Raw genomic sequence first — 20,941 nt, forward strand, 5'->3', positions numbered from 1 at the left:
CATATATGCTATGAATGTTTTTGTCAAACATGATGTGAAATCACATCTACTTTGAAATTGTACTATCCTCTTCATGAACACTTAAATCTGAACAAGAGACAGCAAAACAAAACAAAAAAATTTGCCTTCAATTTGTTTTAATCAGAGACCACTCCCCCTTCAACCAACATTAAAAACAATTGGTGTTTAATAAGTAAGTTGTTAACAGAACACTGTATATCCCTCTTAGTAGCAAACATACAGTAACAAAGCTGAAATCTCAAACAAAGGGAAAAATGGAAATAATGCAATTTCTGTACAGCAAGCTGAAAAATATACAGCAGGTGGGAATCCTCAGGATAAAATTCACCCATGTACACAGCACTAGGTCTGTGCACCTCTTACACCCCCAAAATAGGGAATCATTTAAATGGTTCCCTAATGTGCTGGTGGTCCTCTACATAAGGGTGAGTTCTACCCATATCATGGGAAGTTTTTGCATGGGAGGGGGGGAAAAAAGATCTTTTCCTAGCAAAAGGGTGGAAACATTCTTTGTTGCATTTAAAAGAACAATGGCTAACTACCATAGATTTCAGGTTTACTCTTATATTGCAAAGGCTGGAATGCTGGACAAGGACAACCAAATTCTCCTCTTGTTTGCACCGGTCCATCCCTATTGACCTTAATGGGGCTGAAACGGTGTCACTGAGTGAAGGACTTGGTCAGGAAAGTGCAACAAAAAGGGGTATTATTCCAGTGAGAATCCGCTTTTTCAGGTGCGGGGTGAGGAAAGATTATAGCATGTGAGATTATGAGCTTTTAACTGGGCGGGCTGCAAACATCATTAAAGCAGCATGGAGACAGCAGTCAGGGTTTCAGGACTTCCTACGCCAGGTGAAGGGAAAGGAGGAGGGGTGATCAGCTGAAGCCAGCACTGGAATCATAGAAAGAGAAAATGCAGGTTCAATCTCTCAAGCTTTAAATGTATTTATTTGTTTAGAGTACAGCCGCTCTGTACATCTAAATCCACTCTTGCTACCTTTAGGGAGGAGTGGTACCTGGGATAGATAGAGGTGCTTGTGTCACAGAAGTGTTTACTTAGAAGAGAGGATACTGACTGTCATGCAGGAAGTGTATGACAGAGCCAGGGCCTGAAATTAGATTACCTGAGTGCCTTCATCACAAGACTGTCCTTCCTTTTTAGAGCAGGAAGGATAGGCCAGCGGGGGGGTACCAGCCTGGGACTCAGCAGACCTCGGCACTAGTGCCTGCTCTGCAGCAGACATCCTGTGTCACTTGGAGCAAGTCACTTAGTCTCTTTGTGGAGTCTGTGCCTCAGTTACTCTAGTGTAAAATAGGATTATAGCACTTCTCTAGCCTCAAATACTGTGGTAATGAAGACCATGTAAGTAGCAGAGATCATTCTTCTACTGGAGCAGTGGTTCTTGATATTATATCAGAGTCCCGACCTATGTAAGCAGTTCTCAGTCAACAGAGTGGCTGGGAGACTACTGGGCCTACACACTGCAGTGTTGGTAACTGTACAATTTACATGTGCCCTCGCGCTCTTATCACAACATCCCATAGCAGGGACTGCTGCTCCCTACTATGGCCAGAGGAAGCAGCTTATTTCTTTGCACTGTTTCTGGTAATGGCGAGCTCCTAGGTGAAATAAGCAGCAGTGGTTTACAGGACTGCCCGGGGGGGGAGGGGAGGGATTTGCCCCAAGCCCTGGGTCCTGCAGGTGCCCCCACAAGAATATAGTATTCTATAGTATTGCAACTTTTTATGGAAGGGGCCCCTGGAATTGCTTTGCCCCAGGCCCCCTGAATCCTCTGGGTGGCCTTAGTGGTTTATAAACACTAAGCCACGCTCTTGTGGCTGTCACCAAAATGTTCTGAGTGATGGTTATGTAAAAAAACATATGACTACATCATGGAGCAGAGCTGAAACCGCAGTTTATAAAAACTTAGGGCACTGCATTGCTTTTCAGCATTGCTTTCCTTATGGCTGGCTTTATTTCTGGTTATTTTCCAACTAATAAATCCCACTTTTGAGACCCCTAAATGGCCTCACTTCTGTGGTGACTCCTAGACGAAAGCAAACAGCTTGACAAAACACAGAAGTCACGCTGGCCCATTAATTACTACTCTAGAGCATCCATTTTGCTGGGATGAACAATGTGTCACATATTAGATATAACTATGGGATCCCAGAGTCTAAGCTGAATAATTTTCCCTCTCTCTCTTCTCTGGGAACCAAGAGATAAAAATTGGTTCAGAAAATATTAAAATTTTCCTCAGAAAAAACAACACCTGCAGGGATCCTGAGTAGCTTTACCAGAGAAGAAACTTTAGGGCTATGTCTATCGTAGCACTTGCTGTGCTACCATTTATGTCGCTCAGGGGTGTGAAAAAGCCACCCCCATGAGCGGTGTAAGTTACCCTGACTAAACGCTGTCCACACTGGCACTTATGTCTGTGGGAGAGCTTCTCCTGCCAACATAGCTACCACTGCTCGCGGGGCTGGAGTCGTTAAGCTGACGGGAGACAGCTCTCCCGCTGACTTAGGGCGGTTACGTTGGAGAGCTTACAGGCAGCTCCGCATCGGTGCAGCTCCGCTGCTGTAAACTCTCTAGCCTAGGTCAGAGATGTCTGCAGGCTGGATCTGAACCACAAAAAACTGATGCAGTGTTGTCTTCCTGAGTGTGCAGACAGCCTGAAACAATAGCTGCCAAAGGTATGAACTCCCTGGCACCCCAATTCATCTGTTGTCTCCTAGTGACACTCTACATATCAGCACCAACTGTTTCCTTGCTGATAATTTTAGCACAAGGAACATAAAAAGGGTTGGGAGTAAAGCCTACATATGGGAACTGGGATCTGCAGCAGAGAAGGAAAAATAGAGACGACACATAGACTGGGAAGAGGGAGAGAAAACACGTGGGGATGAGAAAACAAGAGGAAACAATGGCATTGCTAAAGGAGAGGGTATTTTTTTAGAGTGATATTGGATGTGATGAGAAGACTCTGAACCAGTAATGAATGATAATAAGTAAGAGTTTAGTTACTACATTGCCACATATTACCCTTGACCTTGGTGCAATCTAAGAAGTCGGTGGGAGTTGTGCTGCAGATTGAGGGGAGTATTTAGGCCTAAACTTACACCCCAGCCCTTGAACCATAATTTAAAATTGAATTTATCCCTCTCCACAGGACGACGCTCTTGCTCTATAGCTGCTTCCATTAAGAGTGAAATTCACCTCTATGCACAAGGCCTATCAATCTGGGGTGTTACTTTTTTTCCACAAGCGCTCAGCATTTGCCTAACTGCTGTCATTGTGATCTGAGAATTGCACTATTGACGTCAACAGGAGCAGAATCAGGCAAAAAACTGAGTGCTTGTAAAAATCCTCCTCTCCCCTCCGCATCCCCTGTTCTTGGAGATTAGATTTGAACACCATCATTTTTAATCCACGGCATTTAAAAACGTATGGTGAGCACCGCTAGTGTATAAGTACAGTTTTTATTTGGAGTGTATTACTAGGAAATATCTTACTGGGAACAGGTTTAGAACCTAATCCTGCCCTTTTTCTGCATGTAGAACTCATGAGCTCCTATTGAGGTGTATAAAAGTGTGACTCAGGATGAGTTTATAACTCAAAGGTTAACACAAATTATACAACCATCCAGTATGCATTGACAAAGATTGTAACATCATCAGAATAATATTTCAGCATTACTTGTGCACATAACAAAACTGACGTGTTGTGAAAGTAACGGAGCAGGGTTTTTAAAAAAGTATTCAATTTCTTGTGACTTCTCAGCTAAACAGAGTATTTCATAAGGGCTTAACAGGGCTCACTGGGACAAAGAGTGAATAGAAAATTTCCATCCTCCACTCCTGAGTCTAACTATTGTTCTGTCTGAGCCATCATTCAAATTGCCCTTGGCAGACAATATGATGAAACAACTTGCAAGTTCATTTTTAAACTCTTTCCTTTGCTGAGATAGCCCAGCCTGCTCAAGTGTTCATTTTGTTCCTCCCTTCAAGGGTTCATCATTGGATAAATTTTATGTTAGGCAAAATTTTGAAGGGCCAACGTCCTTACTGAGGGCTCACTTGAGCCTGTGAGTCCTTTGTTGGAGGCTACATGGACCCATTTTTCCCTACCTGGAGCACAAAGAGGAACTCCACCTTGGAGACGCAGCACTCCTTCCAAGGCAACCCACATGCAGGAGGAGGGCTCCCACTGTTGGATCCCTTCAGGGGAGGCAGCCTACTCTCGCCTGTGTGTCTGGCCTGCTCCCACAGCCAGTGCATAGTGGTAGGGAAGGGACCCTACCTTGTCTTGAGGGGGTTCTTATCTAGGAGGTACAGCGGGGGAAGCAGTCCCTGTGCTCCAGGAATTGCAGTGGTGTTGTGCTGTGCAGGGGCAGAGATTTATACCCTTCCTCACCCTGCCTCTCAAATCCCCACACACCTATCGAGCAGCAGGCCCAATCTGGCCCTCACTTTTTATGGTCAGCTTTACTCAGGCAAACTCTCATTGACTTCAGTGGCAGCTATCAGTGCCCATTATGGGAGTTTCCCTTCCTCTGTAGCATCATGCATTGGCCATTGCTCGGTGCAGGAGGCGACAGGCTAATGGTCTGATCTTGTGTGGCAAATCCTAGAGTGTGTGAGAGGGAAGAAGGAAATTAAAGAGAAAAAACAAATGAGATAAAGAATATGATTTTTTTTTAAAGGAGGTGAATATGTACAAAAAAATTTAAAGGAAACCAAAAAAATAAGATTTAAAAAAATCAGATTTGAAAGCAGAAAGGGATGAGGAAAAGAGGGAAAAGCTAAACACGAGAGAATGGGAAGGCAGGGAAATTAAAGTCAACAGAAAGTTTTGCTTTGAGGGGAGTGTTTTTGTTTTGTTCCTTAGAAATCATAAATGGTAACTATTGAACTCATTTGTAGTAATAAGGACTGGACTCACTGGTTTTCGAGGGAGTCTAGGCCTTGACTCTACTGCAAATTAGTTCACTAAGTTCAGAAGCTAAATCCTGTTTTTAAAGACAAAATGAGAACTTCCCCTGTGATTGATGAACAAGATGCTTCTGCTCTCAGCAAAACTGTCGTCCTCTAATGTAGCCACCACTCCCAAAGTCCCATCTGGCCCATACAGTCTCTCCCCTTTACCTTTTCGGTTTAGCAGATTAAACATACTGGTCTCGACCCTGCAGCCCTCACTCAGAAAACTCCCCTTGGGTTCAGCTTGGAAGTTGTGACTGAGGAGTGGGCCAGCGGCATGGGATGAGGATGAAATGTCATGCTGCGGTACGCGCCTCAGACATGGATAGCAGCCACTGCCCTCTCGTATATACGCTCCAGGATGCGATGGATGCTGGCGAAACTGGGCCTGTCAGAAGGCAGCTTGCTCCAGCAAAGGCGCATCAGGTTGTAGAGCTCCAAAGGGCAGTCGTCGGGGCAAGAGAGGACGTTGCCATCTCTCACGTAGTAAATCACCTCCTCGTGAGCCATCCCATAATAGGGTTGCATGCCATAGGAGAAGATCTCCCACAGGACCACGCCGTAGGCCCACACATCGGACTCAGTGGTGTAGCGGTTGTAGAATATGGATTCGGGGGGCATCCAGCGTATGGGAATGGCATCGTTTTCATTGGCTTTGTAATAATCTGCTGAATAGATATTCCTCGAGAGGCCAAAGTCGGCGATTTTTACCACCCTGTTCTCGCCCACCAAACAATTCCTGGTGGCCAAATCCCGATGCACAAACTTGCGCTCTGAGAGGTACGCCATGCCCGCAGCCACCTGCTTGGCAATACCAAGCTGATCGGTGCAGCACAGAGCGAGGGGGTTGGGATTGGAGAGCCTGATCCTGGCGTCAAGGTTACCGTGGCTCAGGCTGCAGAGGTTGTGTGGCGAGCGAGTGCGTAGGTACTCATTGAGATCCCCATAAGCCATGTATTCAAACAGGAGACACATGGGTTTCCCAACAGCACACACCCCTGAAAGCAAGCAAATGCACCAAGTCAGTCCTGTCCCTTTTTTTGGTATGACCAAACAGAAATAAAACTGAAGAGGGAAATTTCTAAAAAGCACAGATACAAATTAGGCCCTCAAATCCCCCTGGCTTTGATTGACTTTCTTCGTGCCTTTGTTAATCTTCTAACGTTGAACTCCAAGGGGAGGGGGAAAAATGTAGTGTGCTTGGCTGATACCCCAAAATAAAAAAATTGGATGCCTTCATTTGACCAAATCTTGGTCAAAGTCATGTTAATAGGAGTTTCACCATGGACCCCATTGTGCTATAGGCACTGTACAAAGGCAAAAATAAACACAGTCCTCCCCCATCCCACCCCAAGAGCTTACAATCTAATATAGTGGAAGTCTCCTAAACCAAGCTTCTGTGCTCCTTCCAAAAATTCTAAGTTTTCCTTGACATTTCTTTATAAAAGACTATATTTTTGCCCAACTCAGGTACACACAACCAATTTCCACTGTTTCCCCAAATATCTTATGATGTGTATCCTGGAATAAAAGCAAGTTTCCCACGTTAAGACAAATATCTGTGAAACATTTAATATCTTAATTTTGTCTTTTCCCTTGGGAGTTAGAACTATTCTTTCAAACAAATTCATAACCAGCCGAGTGAAATGGAGACAAGTATACTACCAAAATGTACTGGGTATCTTTTGTGTCTTAAAGAAAAAAGCATTGTGATTATGAGAAGAGCTAGGTGTCAGCTGCAAGAAATGAGCAGCAAATATTCCTTTGAATTTGAAAGTGAATTATTATTTATGGAGCGCAAGGTTTCCTAAACAGCTATTATTCTCAATGGGAACTACCGGATGCTGGACATTTTGGAAGATCTGTCTCTAGATTCTTTATTCTGTGTCTTTGGTTTTTTTCCAACATTCAATGAATGAACAAATTATTCAATTAATAGATTTCCAAATTATTCACACCACTTTGCTAAATAAATAGCAATATTAAACCAATTTTAGAGCTGGCCAAAAAGACAAGACCATTACCAGTATTCTACTGCTTGCCAGCCACTGAAAATCAGTGCAACCAGCCAGCGTTCAGATCATACACAATTTGCTTTTCTATGACTGCCATTCAGCACAGTCAATGATATGGCTTATTGTGAAATATGAAATTCTTGCCAATGACCTAACACTTGTCTCTCAGAGAAAGAACAGACATTTCCCAATGTGATAACATCTGGTTCTAGCGAGAACAAGCAATGTGAAAGGTTTATAGGTCAAATAGTGTTCATTTCCTCACACCCTTGCAATATAAAACCGGTTAATTCTTGTATCTTTGGCCTTTCCAAATTTATCCAATGTGTTAACAATAAACAAAAAGTTGATTCTAATTTAGGGCACTTCCTGTTTCTCTTTTCTGTTGCTCAAGTACATATGCCAGGTCAGCTTTCATGAAACCAGATTGCCTACAGAATTCCTGCACTATGGATAACTTTCCCTGAAAATGTTCCTATTGATATGAATGGAGATTTGATTACTAGATGACAAAGGCCAAATCTACCTACAGGGAGTTTACAGAAGAACCATCTGATGGCATTGGTTAATGACCTCTACCACTGCTGAAAGATGATGTTTGCAGGGATAAAATTCTTGTGGTCAGATTTCTTCATGGAAGAATGACACGGGAGCCCCCATTAGCCCACCATGGAGGTGGTTCCCTCTAAGAAACCTACTACATTTATCAAGCTATTTTCAGACCGTCTGCCAAGGGGGAGGAGGAGAGAGACACTATTCTTGTTTCTATTTTTAAAGACTCCATGAGCTATTCAGGCAACACAATCATGGGAGCCATATGAGTAACAGACAATCTGTGCACTCAAAATTTGCACCCACCGTTTTGCGCTCGCAAAATGAATAGCAATTCTGAGTAATGCATCTCTAGCCAGTTCATTTGTACATACAGCCAAGGTGTAAGCAATCAGATTTTCACCCATATCTTTCAACTGCAGGCAGAAAAATGTGTATGTACTGCCTTCTAGTCGCCCTGTGCTCAACAGTGAGTTTCACCCTGAGTGAATTGACTCAGTGGTTTGAGTCCAGTTCTTAGTATCATATCCATATTGCAAAAATCACCATAATTTAGAAATAACTGGTGTCTGTGTTAAGAGTATTAGCATAGAGATACAGAGACTAACGTAAGTGATGATGCTTGAACCCCACTGCAGGATTTGGATCTTATTTAGATGGCCATATAACTAGTCTGCCTCAGTGTAACGAAAATGGCATTAGAGCTAAATATTCAAATGTGTGCCAATAGAGAATGCAAAAAACATGGAATGGCATGTACCAAAAAAAAAAAAAAATCTAGGGCCTCGCCAAAAGCAAACTTCCGTTGTCCACTGCTTAATTTGCAATCTCCATATAACTGCAAATCCTGTGTCTGCAACCTTTAGTGCATTACATTTTTGAAAATTTAGACCCAAAATGATGACAAATGGATACTTGGAAAAATCATACCCCAAGAGCTTATCATTTTGTTTTTGTACCTAACAGTTTGACGATATTTGGGTTATCAAATTCTGCCATGAGAGCCGCCTCCCTCTGGAAATCAGCCTGCATGTCTGCCGAAGCTTCTTCCTTTAGCATTTTCACTGCCACCATTGTGAATGGCTCAGAAGGAAGCAATCCAGGAGCCCTAGGAGAAAGAGAAAATTTCTAAATAGGACTAGAGGTATTGCACTTGCACTCGCGCGCACACACACACACACACACACACACACACACACACACACACACACAATGTTAGCCCCATTTCCGGCTAAAAATCCCAGACAAAAAAAAGCCGGGATTGGCGAAGGTGTGACAAAGCAGTGACCTGCAAGTGGAATTATTTTGCAGCCTTGTTGGGCAATCTCAGGAGAGGGCAAGGACTGAAGGAGCATGGAAATCAAACTTGGCAGGAGTGTAAGACCTATGGTCAGTGTGTGGGAAAGGTGGCACTACTGCTGCCTTTGTTGTGTCTGTTCTGTGGGTGTCTGAGGACTTTAAACCCCCTTTAGTCAGTCCTGCACATTTTGTCAGCTCTACCTTTTGAATATTTTTGAGAAGTCAGTAACATTTGCTGAGCTTTGCTTGCTTACAAGCCTGCCCAGGAACAGCTGTAGTAACATGCTATAAACGGAAGATTTCTACAGCTTGGGAGGCTGTGTGGCCTAGGAGAAAGATCATGAGGCTGGGAGTCAGGAGAGTTGGGCTCCATTTCCAGTTCTGTCACTGATCTGCTTTGGCACTTAGGGAAAATCTCTGTGTTGTTGACTTAGTGCAGCGTCCATAACAATATTGTTACATAGCCCTTTTCATCTTCAGATCTCATAGCACCTTACAAAGGAGGCCAGTATCATTATCCCCATTTCACAGATAGAGGAAACTGAGGCATGTGGTGGTCTGTAACTTGCCTGGCAGACTAATGGCAGAATCTGGGATCCCTGAGTCCCAGTCCAATGCCCAATCCACTAGGCTACAGTGCCTCTCATGGAGGCCTTTTTCTGAGTCAGAGCCTCTAGCCACCACTATGATATAAATGTTGTTGTTATCCATGGGGCACTCTTCCCTTAACACTTTTAATTACAGATGCTGGGTCCTGAGCTTGCCAAAGACTTAGAGATGTCAAACCTATGGGAATGGTGTACATTTTGTTACTATAGGTAATTCCTACCCATGGAGATATGGAAGCCATGCCTTCAGCATTATAACATAGTTCCTGGATGTAGCCATCTAATGCCTATAAAAGGTAGCATCCATTTGTGAATTCTGTTACTACGCCTGACCTGCTGATCCTCCATTGCTTAAGTGTCAGGTTATTTTACCATTCAGTAGTCATGAGAGGTTCTAGTTTCCAAAGCAAACTTCCAGTTTCCTTGTCACCTACTGCAGACTGATGGCATTGCAGCAGATGCACTTGGCTACTGTAAATGTCACATCATTGTCAACTGTCAGAGAATGGCAAAATGCCCATCTAAAAAGAAATCTCCCAAGGCAAACCAGTATTACAGCTGAAAAGTTTGTTTGTTTGAGATCCAGAACCTAGGAGCAATAAAACTGATTCCTCTTTTTCTCTACACTTGCCTTCTTTAAAGCAAAATGCCATTTGTGCCTTCTGGTGGGCATTGGAACTTTTACTATGCTATTAGGGCCAATGCTCTTTTCATGTACCAGTCAGTGGCACATGTTTTGGTGCTTGAGAAAGTGATCTGTAGTTATTGATAGATAATGCGAGTGTAAGAAAGATCAGGGGGCTCACCTCTTCTGATTAGCATCAAGAGTTCATTACACCTGATCAAAAGCCTAGAAGGGTTGACACGGAACGGAAGTAAGAGGCAACACAGGTTTCACATGGTGTTCTTTTGAGTGAGAAATTCATCCCTGAGCAGAGGCTGGCAATAAGGTACCTCTTAATCCTGAAAGTATAAATTAGGGACCTAAGCAGTGCATGAGCTTTGTACGAGGATGAATTTCATGCTGAGCGAGTTCTTAGCCGACAAGTATCTATATTGCAAAAATCACCATGATTTGGAACTAATTGGTGTCTTTAACAGTTTTAGCAGAGAGGTATAGCGACAGAGCCCTTTAATCCACATAGTGCTCTTTCCAGGGCAGTGTTCGGAAATGACTTTATTTTGATATTAAACAGAGGAGTTCAGTTTCCAGGGCTGAAAATTGGGGGCTCTTAACCAATAGATTATTTTCTCCTGGGACCAGGTTGCATCATCTGATGTTTTTGCTAGTACATGTCTCTCCAGTGCTCAGATTAAATGTTATGCTGCCAGTGCACAACAGTGTATGGGATGGAGGAAGCTGTCTATGCCTTCTGCCCACTATGCATCTGAGCAGCACAGGATAGGATATGGTTCTTAGCTGAAGAATTTGGCTCATAGCTGGTAAGCAGCACACAACTAACCAGTAGTGGAAACAGTTACCCACATAGACGGGACTCAGGAGCTATGTCTGCCCTTATGGCAGAAAGTTCTTTTGTGCCTGAGGAGTGCAGTTGTTGACCATGGTCTTAATCCCAGAGTTTTAGGTGATTTGTTAGATATGCTGGGCCGTGGCCACTGAGCTCAAACTGAAGAAGGCAGCTGCATGCTGATCTACGTAGAATCATGTGGTTTGAGAGCTATAAGAGGAGTATCAGAGATGCATAAGATAATACTCAAAACTACTTTTATTAGGAGGTCTTGAGCTGGCCCCAGCTTTGCTTATGTGAGCCTGGCTACTGATCTTGTTCTTAAGACAGATGTGACGGTAACTTGTTACATCCTCCATTCCCACTGCAGGAGACAGGCTGCCATTTGTATTAAGAACTTTCAGAGGGAGCCAGTAAATAACAGCCAGTCACTTCCTGTCCTGACATGCTGCTTCACCCAAGAATAAGTAAACAGTGAATCAGAATTTTAAGGAAGCCAACTGGCAAAGAGATTATTGGCACGGTGGGTAGAATTATGTTTACAGGGATGAAATATTATACAAGGAGAAATAAGAGGCTTACTAAATTTACTCTGAGGCATCCATTAACATACATAGGCCAGTGAATCTAATTTTCTTTCTGAGAACGGAAAGATTATTTCTCATGTGGTAGCTTGAGTGCTCTATCCTGGCAGTACTGGAAGCTAACAGAACTATCATTTTTTATCCACCAACCCTGTGCAGCAATGCCAACTGTGAACATTTGCCCAGGAAATGCTTGACTTCTGAGGCATTCTTCATGAAGCTGTGAGGTGAGCAGATAACACCAACAATATGGAGGAAACCCATTCAGAAATCAGGATGGCTGGAGCTTCTCCATCAAGCCAAGGCCAAAAGTAGTTCCCAAAGCACAGTACCTTTCACGCTCTTTTCTGGTTCTCTTTAAGTATCGCTTAAAAACTTTCTGTTAAAAGGAATTGCAAAATGCAGTGAAAATTACATGTGGGAATCTGGCGGGATGAAGATTATTCTGAGGAAATTCACCATGGATAGAATTCACCCAAGTCAATAGGGCCTTTGTAAAGATCTATGTACCATTTAAGGCTCATTTAACACACAGTTTAAGTAGGGTTTGAATTGCCTTGTATAGGTGCCATTCTGTTTGGGCCAACTTCACCCCTGTGCAGAGGGATAGCCTATACCAGGGATCAGCAACCTTTGGCATGCCGCCCGCCAGGGTAAGCACCTGGCAGGCTGGGCCGGTTTGTTTACCAGCTGCGTCCGCAAATTTGGCTGATCGTGGCTCCCACTGGCCGCGGTTCGCCATCCCAGGCCAATGGGGGCTCCGGGAAGCGGCACAGGCCAAGGGATGTACTGGCCGCCACTTCCCACCGCCCCCATTGGCCTGGAGCGGAGAACGGCGGCCAGTGGGAGCCGCGATCGGCTGAACCTGCAGATGCAGCAGGTAAAGAAACCGGCCCGGCCTTACCCTGGCGGGCCGCAGGCCAAAGGTTGCCGATCCCTGGCCTATACCCTCAAAATAGAGCTCAAGTGGTCTTAAGTGGGGCATAGACCTTGTGCTGCCTGTCTGCATAGATGTGAATTTTACCCAGTATGAACTAAAATGATGGGCTGTATTCACCAGTGTGTTCCAGATGCTTGGTTTAGCTAGGCAGATATGCTGCGGGTAGGGCTGCTTTGCCTCAGCAGAGTGGCACTTGGCATCCGGCGCACAGTTTTTAATCTGGTCCCACGTGCTTTATTGTTGTTTCAAACTCAACTCATCTAGTTTAGCCATCAAAGCTAACAGTCAATCATAAGCTAAGCATCTGTGATTTTGCTGCTGTGTGCCCTTTAAACTGTTTGTTATTTTTAACACTGTCTGTATAAATAAATGTGCACTTCCTCCACATCCCTTCGGGGGGGACAACAAATGTCTCGCATCCAGTAGAAGTATTTCCTCGCTCTAACAAATTTAACCTCCTACATAATTCATTTCCGAATAAAGTTGTCAATGGTATCACCGACTATCAGTGCAAAGTATTATCCTACTATTACCTTTTAAATGTCCGCTCTTGCAACCACGACTTGCAAGAGGAGTCCTTTGATTTAGCAATCAATGAGACTAGTCCCACAAGTAAGGTTTGGGGGCGCATGTCCATGCGGAGGAGCATGTACATTGTTTATGTTCATTTAGTTTCTCTCTCTCATACAATTCCACATATAACCTCATTAACCAGTCGTGTTCCATCCTGCAGAGGCGTCCCAAGTCACAAGCACATCACTGAAATTAACCGTGAAAAGAGGAAAGGGAGCCAAAATAAATACACACTGCAGCTTTTCCACTTCCTTTCAGCAATTCTGGGGTGGGATTTCCCACTGGCCTAATCCTACTCCACTGACGGCAAAGCGGGTGTACCACAAGCTCCGCTGCAGCCAATGGAGGTTTAATTGAGCAAATTTGGAATTCTTTTGCAAATCCTGCCTGTAAATTGTTGAAAACATTTAGAGAAACCAATACTGGAAAACACTTCCGAGTAATTAATATCCATGAGAACTAGCACCAGGATACTATTTCTGTCCTTTTATCTTCCCTGCTTCACTCATAATTTACATGAGCCTTTACCTCTCTGCTCATAATTTATGGTCTTTCACCTGCGAAGTAGTGACTCCCCTCTGCTCCCACAGCAGTCAATAGGAACAGGATTGGTTCTTAATTCCTTGAATTCAGAATAGTGTCAGGAGTAAGTTCCCCGCAACTGTGCCTGCTCGTGTTCCTGACACCCTGACAGACCGCCCTGCCTGACTGGCTAAGGAAGCCAGCAGGCCAGTTCTTAAACCCAGCACCAGCAGTAGCTTGCTGGCTGCTCAATGCACATGCTCAGGGACTCTCTGCCTCCCTCTGCTTGTGTCTCACCAAGCCCTGCTCTTGCTCTACTCTTCCACGGCTCCAGTCCAGATCCTGCCCTGCACCCAGCCTTGTTTCCATCCTGTCCCTGCCTCAGAACCAGCCCTGCTCCTGCTTTCCCTGATTCCTGGTAACCCATTTCTGAGCCTTGGCTCTGGTTCCTGACTCCAGTTCTGTCTTGATCTTTTGGCTCTGGCATTCAGACTCTGATTCAGGTTCTGACCCTCAGCTCTGATTCCTGACTCTGACTCTCTTGGGCATGTGGACTCTGACGACTAGGCCTGACTCCTGCTCTGACCCACTAGGCCGGACTGCCTATGACCCGGTCTCCTGGCAAATAGGGAAAACTGTTGTCAATTTCAGGAATAAGGACCCTCGAAGCAAGTAATGGTATTTTTTGCAGGATCAGGGCCTAACAGCAGGATCACAAATAGCAGTAGGGGGGTAACCACCAGCAAATGTTGGCTTTTTTTTTTAATTATTATTTAGTTGTTTATTTTTAAATGCTGGCTGCTATGTACCAACATCTTAAACAAACATGAAATCCTGGGAAAATCTGAGAAATTCACAATGGACTAGTCGCAGTAAAAACAAGCAAAATTCTTATTTTCCTGAATGCATCATAAATTTAGCTGCCACATTCAGCTGGATTAACAGGAGTAAGTGAGACTCCTATGAACGTTTGTGACAATGTTTTACCAAATAACAATTGAAAGTGGGAAACAGGAGTAAGTTAGCCTAGTTTTTATAATTAGTTTTGTCGCTTTCACACACATTTCATTCTGGTTAGAACAATTAATTTCTCCGTGTCAGCTGGAATAAACGAACAAACATTTTCCTGCTACCAGAACTCTAGCCAGATGTTAATGTCTTCCGGGTATCAGTATTAAGGAGCACTTGCTAGCAGGACACTTACCTTGCTTGAAAGACCCTTCCAAACGCTCCTTCTCCAATATCTCTCACGTATTCAATATTGTTTCTTGGGTATTCCAGGCTGAGTAGTTTAGGATTCAGGAGGAGGGGTATGCGCTGATACATGGGGTTAGGATGAAGTCTGTCCAATAGGAGCTCTGATGGAAGAGTGGTTAGCGCTGGTGCTTGTGACTCCCTGAAATGATGGATAAGGAAATAATCAGTGGATTAGCGCATGTAGGGTACTATGTCAGGAGTGAACATTTTGAGGTTTGACTCTGCAAGGCTGGAAAACGGAGGTGCAGAAAGACTGTCCACAGGGCCTCTTCACACCATACACAGTGGCTTGCCAGCCTTGCGCAGACAGCCCACCTGCCCTGCTGCTGGAGTCGTGATTCTCTACGAAAATGGCTGCCAGGCCGTAGCAGGCCCTGAATACATGTTCTGCCTCTTTGCTCCCACCGTGTGGGAAGTGTCTCAGATGGGTGAGTGTGATGCCCCTTAACACAGGGATATGTGCCTGCCAAGTGTACAATGTGCCTGCCTGGGCATTTTGCTGCCTGCCCCCTTCTTATCAGTTGTGCACTACTGTGTGTCTCATGACATTGTATTGTTGTTTCTGGGACATTTCCATTTTGCCTGTTATTTCCAGGGATCTAGGCTAAGTAGGTTGGTCTGCCAGGTCAGGAACCAATCCAGCAGGCCATTGGGTACAGGAGTAGTCCTTCCGTGAGCAGTTGCAATGGAACTACGCATGTGAACCAGGATTAGTCACGTGATTAAGAGTTTGCAGGGCCTCAGTCAGTAATCTGGGGCAACAATATAGAGAGAGGAGATCTACCACAGGACAACCTAAAGCAAAAAGTAAGGATACCCTGCAGCCATTAGTCTCACCCCTCAGCAGAGCACTCTGCAAAGTTACACTTTTCAAAAGCCAGCGTCCTTTCAGTTTTTGACAATTGAAGGAATCTAGTGGCTGGAAAAATTCCTTTCTGGCCTGTTCCACAAACAGTGCAGGCTGTTAACCACAAACAGTCGGGTTGGGGCTAAGGAATTTGCTTTAAGGGCATGAGGAGTTTGGGGAGGGAGAAAACCCACAAATATTATTTTCAACCACATTCATGTCCAGATAACTTCTTATATATTGACTAATTTCTCACCATTAAGAATTTGTAGCATAATGTCTGGGGAACAGAAGAAATTTCATTAAGAGTCTCCTTTTGTTTTGTTTTTGTTTTATTGGAAGTGGATGGGGCTGGAGTTGCTCCTTTTTAATTCCCTTTGACCATTCAATTCTTAACAATGTCTAAATATCTCCCCAAGGAGGAAAGTTTCCTACATCTAGATTGTCTAGTAATGGCCTAGCATAGTAGGTCCTTACATTCTAAGCTAAACTTGAACTCATTCTCGAATCTGTTAATTGCCTGAGAAACCAGAACAATCATTTGTTGTTCAGAATGTTAATCTCACACACGTTTCCAGATGTCTTTGTCAAGTGATCCCTCAGGTTACAGGAGGTCCTATGTAATTGTGAACTTTGCTACTGTTCATGTGATTTTCTTAATCGGATGGGATATAAGTCACCAGTTCCTTGGTTTAGTGTGATGAGAATTCAAAATGAAACATTGCTATCCTCAACTGGAACTGTGATGGAAAGCTGAAGCACTAGACAAGCACTAACATTTTGTCCCGATTTCTAGGTCTCAAGGAAGAACACGAGAATTTTTGGCCTGCATTATTTGTTGTTGTTAATGTATTAATAGTGCCCAGAGGGTCCAGTTAGGATTGGATCCCTAGGATGCTAAATAATGAACAGACATATAAAGACACATCCCTGTCCCAAAGAGTTTCCAATCTATTATTTCCCTTTGCCCTATTGGCCTTAAGAGTTGAAACAGACACTTGAATTTAGCGAGTAGTGGAATGTCCATTCCAAGCCCCATGTCATCGCTGTATTTGCTGGAACAAATCCTACGTGGCTTTATTTATAGATCTCTAGGGCTTACCTCTTTTTGTTTTTCCATTGTTTTCGCCTTCGGCAGCAAACAAGAGCAATGATAATGAGAATCACTATCAATGCAAAGCTGGAGATGATGGAAATGATGACAGTCATGGAGTAGGTGGGGGAGAAAGAGGAAGGGAGATTGGGAGTCTCTACACTTGGTTTTTTGGTTCCTGGTGATATGGATACTGTAATGAAAACAAAAACAATGATTCCATCCCTCTTAAATTCTACAGAACTTTTTGTTAAAGGATACTTCTGATGTCACCCAGTTGTCATGGTAATTATTGTGATGTCTACAAATTCAGCAGTATGACTTCACAGCTGGATCATACAGGAGAAGGCCGTTTAGAAGGAAGAAACCCCCTTTTTATGCCAATAACTTTGGTAAGAATCAAAGTAATAAAAGTGGTAGAAAAAATCTGAGAGGTACAAATGTATTTAAACTTCTTTTTAGTTTAAGTATCTCTTTCAAAAAGCATCATGAATAGAAATATAAGCATTGGCTTAGCTCTTTCAGGGCTATGCTAGCAATCTGTTGGTTTGTACGTGTAATGGCCGAGACTAAAAGTAAAGTTAAGTCAGGCTGTTCCCTTCATTCCTTTTCCAGTGCAGCGATAGTGACATAGCTTTGGTTCACTAGAGCCTTACAATGCTTCTGATGTCTGCTTAGTGAAAGCGGAAGTAGTGAAAAGGGCCTTTGTATTGATCAAAATATACCTCAGCACTTATTTCTGTGATGGTCACTTAAAATCCAGACATCCGTGAATAAGAGAAATGCATGCCTGGGCGCCAAGCTGGGAGGCAGGAACTCCTAAATTCGAATCCTGCCTCTGACCTGGACTTCCCATGGCCTTGGGCAAGAAGTCACTTTGCTTCTTTTCTATCTTCATCTCCCCTTCTCTACCAATCAGGACGTTATGAGAACGTGCTAGCTTGTAAAGCACTCTGAACATTAAGGCCAAACCCTGTTTCCGCTGAAGTCCAAAGAAACTGGCACGACTGTCAGAACTATCAGCGTAACTATGGGGATATGACGGTCCTGAACAGTTTTGTGGATCAATGTTTAATGTTCTAAAACTAACAGCTACTGTGAGAGGTTGTCAGCTGCTGTCCCTTACCCTCTCCACAAAGAGGCACACTGCAGTATTCCCAGTTTACAGAATGGTCCTTTGTGTAACACCAGGGACGTTCGTTTTCCCCTCCTGGATTACGGCAAGAGTTTTCTGCATTTGACAGCTCTGGGAAAACCTGAGGGGTCCTTCTGTGCAAATGGGGTACCTTGTGGGAAGGAATAAGTTAGCTTTAGTGTTTTTAGAGTGCACTTCTTCCTGATGTTTTTAGAAACAGCTGATGGCTGCAAGTCTGCAACAGCTTCCCAAGAAACATGTGACATCTGCATCTTGCGAGGGGGCGGCCATGAGGGTGAAATGCTAACACACCTGACCTTTTAACCACACTTTCCCTGGCTTTCTGTCTCTGAGGCCCCAATCCTCCAAGATATTTAGGCACTTAGCTCCCATCGATTTCAATGAGAATTAAGCATCTAAACAGGGTCTGAGGGATTTACTGGCCATCTCGGTATCATTTTCAATAGGTGGGATTTTATTCCATTTACTAGTACATATTACAGGAAAATACAATTGCTTAAATAGATGGGCTCCTGTATCATGTGTCTATTGTGCTTCTGGGGAATTCCTCCAGTAGGCCTGAGGTGCCAGGCAGGGAATGATTGCCCCAGTGAAGGCAAATTCTTCAGCAGCGTGCAGCTAGCTTGCGGCTTCTGTGCCACCATCCTCCCTTTCTTGATGCTGGTCGAGGGACCGAGGAAGATCTGCCCAGTTGATCTGCAACTGCCATAATACCCGTTTGGGGTCATTGGCATTTGGCACTATTTAAGCCAGTTTTAGGTTGCTCTAATGCAGGGGGGATGCCTAGCACACAGCTGGCTCCTCAGATACCATCTTTGCCCCCACTCCTCTGTGGACTTGTACACCCAAGGTAGTATACTTAGGCTGGGATTTTTAGAGGATTTTCTAGAGCAGCGGCTCATCTTCCACTGAGTTTCTGTTAGACTCCTCTGGATATCCCAGCATTAGACTATAAATCCAACCCCGTCTGTAGATCTGAATAAACTGATGCTCACCTGTTCACTCCACTTCTGGCAAGGAATGCCTGAGGTTGTGACATTGACAGAACCCTGGTAGAACCTGCCATTGCCTTTGTAGCAAGTTGCTGTGGGAAAAGGCCATTTAAACAAGTGAAGTGAGACAATGGACTGCGGCACAGTGAATCAAAAATGGAAAAACTTTCATAAAATAGGAATAAATGACCACACCAGCAGATCAGAAGCAAAAAAACACCCTTGAGAACATTAAGGTGTCCAGACAGCTAGTCTGACATCAAGAGACTATCTAGACTTCTGTTCACACCATTGAATAGATTTTGAACTCAGCTCCACAAAGGTAAATCTGATGTAACTCCAAAGGAGCTAGTGGAGTTACTCCAGGTTTACACCATTGTGACGTGAGTTCAGATTCCAGTCTAGGCATTCTGTCCATCTCATCCATCCAATTCACTCCTCCTGTTACAGAAAATGCAGCACAGAACCCCTCTAAACACCCTAGGAGTATCTTTCTAGTTGTTTCTTATGCAGATCTAGTAGGCAAAGCTGCACGGAATATAAAATTAGTTCTATTCCTTTATTCCTGTAAAATTAAGAATAAAAAGAGGGACAGCTTTTAGAACTGTACAATTAAATCCCATCCTGTACATCAAAAGGTTTGTCAATCTAATTAGAATGAGTTGGTTCTAAGGAACGAAGGGGGAAAATTTCAAAAATATGTAAGGGATTAAGGTGGACAAGCCCCCCTAATAGTCGCTGGGACTATTCTGAATTCCAGGGCCAGATCATGCCAATCGGAGACCATAACACAGGACCCCTGTGATCACCCTCACACCCTGTTAGACTGGCAGTGACCAAGGGCAGTCTTCCCCCTCGGGACTAGCAACAGAGGTCCCCACGAGCCCCTGGAGAGGCAGGGTGGCAGCAGAGTGTCCACTGGCTTCAGAGGGGAGAATCGGGCTCTATGACTGTGTCCCTCTTCTCCAACCAACATGTGGTGCTTGTCTTATGAGAGTGTAAGCTCTTCAGGGCATAGTGTGTGTGCAGTGCCTAGACACTGTAGGTGGTACCTGCACACAGTGACAATAAGAATAAGGAATGAATACAGTTCAGATAGCTATCCACAGCTTATTCACGCTGGAGAAAAACTGAGCCAGAAATCTTGTGAGAATAGGTTTAAGTGCAAGGTTTCCTAAACTGGCTGCTTCTGGGATGGCTGGAAGTGCCACAAGGATTACCTCTCGCATAATTTCAGCACCATTTCTTCCATTGCCGGCCAGACACCAGAAGTGCCAAGAAGGGACAACATTAGGAAACAGGGTGACAAGTTACACTAACAGTTTTGAACTGCAGGAAAGATTTGTTTGGGGTTCAGTTTGAGTTCGAGGCAAAAGGTTTGGCCTCTTAGTTTGTCTGAACAGATTTTACCCATTCCTTGTCTGTAGGGTAAATGTAGTTCATGAAGACCTAGGTTGCAGGTGTAAATATTTAGAGTGGACATTTACAGTACAAGTTCAAAAGAACCAATGGAAGTAGTGCTACTAGAGTAAATCAAACACATTGTAGATGATCACGTGCCCCTTAATTGCTTGCATTCCACGCCTCAATTACTATAATTTCTTTTCTATAGTCCCTGAACACTTCATACAGGGCTCCCTGCATTACACACTTGGCAGAGGAAAGAGAACACACACCAGACCCTACAACGACAATGTCCTGGCAGCACAGAATGAATATTTTAGGAGCTTTCCTTTCAAAGGCAAGGTAAATAATATCTGAAACTTGTTTAATGACAGATCTGGCATCCAGATGCCACTAAAGCATTAGCCTGTTTCTTGACAAAAATAAAAGCCGTGCACAGTGACTCATGCTCTCTGATTTGGTACTCACACCACATGTCTGAAATAAACAGCCATAGAATGGCTGTGAGACACTTTCTAGTGACCTTTTGGAGTTGGAAACAATTACCAAAAGAGTAGCCCCTGCTTTCTGTCTAAAGGTGATAAGAAACTGGGAAACAAAGATGCCACTCACATGGCAGGCCTCCCATA

The 20,941-nt window shown here is 43.9% G+C and overlaps 1 protein-coding gene across 3 annotated transcripts in view; it reads right to left on the reverse strand.

Moving 5' to 3' along the window:
• Positions 1–327: 327 nt before the first annotated feature.
• The window catches only part of MUSK (muscle associated receptor tyrosine kinase), an 84,515-nt gene continuing 63,901 nt past the window's right edge, over positions 328–20,941 (reverse strand). For all 3 annotated transcript variants that reach the window (XM_045021632.1, XM_045021634.1, XM_045021633.1), the window contains 6 exons: positions 18,912–19,000; positions 17,887–18,046; positions 16,770–16,953; positions 14,768–14,959; positions 8,528–8,676; positions 328–5,999 (listed from right to left, as the gene is read on the reverse strand). In XM_045021632.1, coding sequence (XP_044877567.1) covers positions 5,317–5,999; positions 8,528–8,676; positions 14,768–14,959; positions 16,770–16,953; positions 17,887–18,046; positions 18,912–19,000 — 1,457 coding nt within the window. In that variant the 3' untranslated portion in view covers positions 328–5,316. The remainder of the gene's footprint in view (positions 6,000–8,527; positions 8,677–14,767; positions 14,960–16,769; positions 16,954–17,886; positions 18,047–18,911; positions 19,001–20,941) is intronic.

The sequence above is a fragment of the Mauremys mutica genome, chromosome 6, assembly GCF_020497125.1.
Source record: "Mauremys mutica isolate MM-2020 ecotype Southern chromosome 6, ASM2049712v1, whole genome shotgun sequence".
NCBI classification, from domain to species: Eukaryota; Metazoa; Chordata; order Testudines; family Geoemydidae; genus Mauremys; species Mauremys mutica.